Consider the following 4,145-nt stretch of genomic DNA (forward strand, 5'->3'; position numbering starts at 1 on the left):
ATTAATTTAATATTTACTTTTTAATATTAATTATCAATTTAGTTTAATCTATTTATTTTATAATTTCATTTATTTCTACCATAATAAATTATTTTGATTTTGTAATACTAATTTTTTACAATTAATAATATATATATATATATATATATATATATATATATATATATATATATATAACTTTTTTTTCAAAATTCCATTGTTTTTGTTAAATTTAATTAGACAAATAATCAAGATTATACATCATTTCTATTTTTGTGCTTTTATAATATGATAAAAAAGGATATGCACTGACAGTGTAAAATATTTTTACACTGTCAACCAATCACAACCATGTATCTAATTAAAACACAATTTTAATTAAAAAAAACTAATATGACATGGCAAGTGTAAGGATTTTGATTGGATGTATGTGTAAAGTTTGTTTACACTGTCAGTGCACTACCTTTAAACTCTTATAATATTATTAAAAAATGTATTTATAATTTGAATATTTGAAAAATCGATTGAAATTAAACTGTATAAAATTAGATTAGATTGTATACAATTTTCTAGTCAATCACTACAAGAAATTGTTGAATTTGCCAGGGAATTTAGCCAGGGGTAAAACACTTCACAAATATTTAACGTTGTTTGGGGTAAAGCCCCTCGCAAAGCGAAATTCAGAAAAGCAGAAAGAAAAAAACATTAGCTTGGGGTAACCCCTCGCAAAAAAGAAAGAGGAAAATTTGAAATTTGAAAAAAGCTTTTTCCGAGGGGCAACCCCTGGCAAAAGAAATTGGCGCAAAAAAGTCAAATCTGAGGCAGAGATTAGCGAGGGGTCACTCCTCCCAAAACAACAATAGGAATTTAGCAAGGGGATACCCCACGCAAACTGAACCACTCCTGCTAATGTTACCAGTGCTCCTAGATGATACCAGTGCTCCTGGAGATACCAGTGCTCCTGGAGATACTAGTGCTGAGGAGCAAACGAAGAGGAAGCGTATTTTGAAAAAAAATACGACTCAAAAAATTAAGTATCATGAGGGCAGACTAATCATTTATCCCGATGCAGGATCGTAAGTTTTTGTGTTTTTATATTATATTTTAAATATGAGTTTTATTTAATCAATACTAACTCAAGATTTTGTTATTTAGAATTGTTCCCTCACATCAGGCAGTATCGATCATAACAAATATTATAAAAGAGAAGTACACACAATTTTGGCCGTCTTATGGAGCTGTACATGAAGATGAAAAGGAAAAATGGTTTCAGGCATTTCAGGTATAATTTACTTATTCATTTTGACATTTCCTTTTTAATTTTTGTGATATTCATGATTCTACTTTATTTAATATTTTTAAATTCATACAACAATGTAGGAGCAATGTGTTTGGGATGTTAGAGATGAGGCCGCGATTAAAGAAAACTTTCACACAAAATGTGCTGCTCGATTTTCTGATACCATGAGGAATGTTAGACTTAAATGGGAAGCAAAAGGGACACGTCCACGTTGGATAGGAGAAGATATATTCCCAAAGCTTATTGATCATTGGAATTCTGATAAGTTTAAGGAAATATCTGAGCAGGCAAAGAAAAATAGAGCATCTGAAGTTGGTGGCTGCAACTACGCAGCGGGAAGTATTAGTGTGGCTGAAGTTGCGCGAAGGATGGTACATAAATTTATTAATTTTTTATTAAACTATTATTTAAATGTTTCATTATGTATAATTAATTTTTTTTACTTATTTAGCGTGAAGAATTAGGCAGAACTCCACTTCTTAATGAGCTCCACATGGAGACTCATCTCAAGAGAAATGGAGAGTTTATTGACGAGCGCGCAAAAATCACTCAAGTAAGTTATTTTTATATCAAAGATATTTTATTTATTTCTTTTATATGTACATATTTTTATTTCTTTTATATTTAATAGTTTATTTGAATCATGATAACATTTAATTTTTTTATAGGAGAATTTTGATAAAGAACTTGCCATAAAGTTGTCAGAGCATCCTGAAATACCCCAACAACCACCAGGGTATCCTGTTGACCCCAATATTGGTTTTCAGACTTGGTATAAGGTTTCAGGTGGAAAGAAGAAAAATGGGAGAGTGTATTGTACTGGAGGGTATTCCAAAAATATCAAGCGGCGTAGTAGAGATTTCAAAATGAGATATGCTGATGGAGAAGGATCATCCACTCCACCTATATTAACCGCCGAAATGCTTGAAACTGTGAGAAACTTGGCAAATACTGAGGCAGCACAACAAGTAGCAGCAAGAAATTTGGAAATTGAAGAGATGAAGAGAAAACAATTAGAGATGCAGGAGGAAATGCAAAGAAGAGAAAGAGAATTACGGGAAGAAATGAGGAGAGAATTTCAGGAAGAAATGAGGAGGCAGGCACAGGAATATCAAGAAGCAATGCGAATTGCAAATGAACGGTCACAAAGGTTTGATCAATTTTTTGCTTCACAAAATATGAGTGGTGGTGGATTTGGAGGAACTAGTGGATATGGAGGAGCTGATGAAGAAGAGGAGGAACAAGATGGGGGGAATAATTAAATTTACATATTTAAGTTTATTTTTATTTGTATGGAACAATTTGTGTTAATTATTTTGAACTTATTTTTAAATAATATTGTAATTTTGTATGGAGTTTAATTTTTAATATATTTGCTTAAATATTAATTATTATATGTATTATAATAATTTTGTTTTAATTTGAATTATTATTATATATATATATATATATTTTAATTTAAATTATATTATAATTATATATATATATATATAATTATATATATATATATATATATATATATATTTATTATGTACGATATTGAAAACTATTTTTTTTTTAAATATAAACAATTTGCGAGGGGCTAATCCCCAAGCAAAAAAATTTATCCTGCATTTTGCGAGGGGCTGATCCCCAAGCAAAATATCTGACGCAGTCTGCCCATGTGCAGACTGCTAGCTGGTGCCTATTGCTGTAGCCTGCAGAGTAGAATTTTGAGTTTGCATTTAGCGAGGGGGATAACCCCTGGCAAATTAGCGAAGTGTTTATCCCCTCGGTAATGGATTTGCGACCCCCTATTTTGCTAGGGAAGCTGTTCCCTCGCAAATTGTTCATTTGTGAGGGGTTTTTGCCTTTAGTGAGGGGTTTAACCCCTGGCAAATTGCAGTATTTCTTGTAGTGAATCATCAAAATCAAACTGAATAGTGAGTAATTTTATTTTTAGATCAGAACATGCAAGCAAACTATCAATAATACCTTTCATTTTAAATTTTTTAACACTTGCAAAATGTTAAAATAGTAAAAATGTAATGCCCCGATTATTTAATTATTTATTTAATTAAATATTCTTATTTTATTTTCGGAATTTCATCGGTTGAGAATTATTTTGTGGAGAATAAGTATTAATATCGGCAAATGAATTATTATATCGACAGAATATTATTAAGTGATGTATTGGTTATTTCAGATTATTTATCTTATTGGGCCTAAATTGTGCTAAAGGCTAAGCCCAATTGGAAAATGATAATTAGGGTTTTAGAGATAGAAGAGTAGTGTTGTCATTTTGGGGAAATCAAGTTGTGAAGAGAAGGAGGCAAGTCTTGGAGAAGATGAAAAAAGCTTAGAAACCTCCATCCATGGTGCCAAATCAGAGACCCAACAAGTTACTTCAAATTGAATAAGGTAAGGGTGAGATTCTCTTCTATAATAGGGCTTATGAAACCTTGTATGTTGGGGATTAGGGATTTATGTTATTGCAATTTCTGTGTTAAATTGTTGCTGGAAATTGGAAATTGGAAATTATGTGTTTCTTGTCGTCGCCTTTTGTTGCTGTTTGTGTAATGTTGTATGATTCTGTTTGTTGCTGCTTGTGTTATTAAACGTGAGTGTCGAAATAGAAATGAAATGCACGACGTCCGGCGTGCTTGGCCATGACGAATGGCACAAGGAAAATTAAGATAAGTGACGGACGACAGCCACACAACACGGCAGCCACTCTTGACGACCGACAGCCCATAATGATGACGGGCGCCACTCCAACCATGACGGGCGGCAGGTGAACACTCCAAATTGACGGACATCATGTATAACTTGTATCGTTGTATAATGAATTTAATTAATTAAACAGGACAAAACATGGGGAATTATA

The 4,145-nt window shown here is 32.1% G+C and overlaps 1 protein-coding gene across 1 annotated transcript; it reads left to right on the plus strand.

The window, feature by feature from the left end:
- The first annotated feature begins 1,378 nt into the window (after positions 1 to 1,378).
- LOC131629652 (uncharacterized) lies at positions 1,379 to 2,572 on the plus strand. The gene is made up of 3 exons (XM_058900436.1): positions 1,379 to 1,650; positions 1,731 to 1,832; positions 1,948 to 2,572. Exons 1-3 carry the CDS (start codon positions 1,444 to 1,446, stop codon positions 2,539 to 2,541), a joined length of 903 nt encoding a protein of 300 aa, XP_058756419.1. The 5' UTR covers positions 1,379 to 1,443; the 3' UTR covers positions 2,542 to 2,572.
- Positions 2,573 to 4,145: the final 1,573 nt, after the last annotated feature.

The sequence above is a fragment of the Vicia villosa genome, unplaced genomic scaffold (assembly GCF_029867415.1).
Source record: "Vicia villosa cultivar HV-30 ecotype Madison, WI unplaced genomic scaffold, Vvil1.0 ctg.000587F_1_1, whole genome shotgun sequence".
Classification (NCBI taxonomy): Eukaryota; Viridiplantae; Streptophyta; class Magnoliopsida; order Fabales; family Fabaceae; genus Vicia; species Vicia villosa.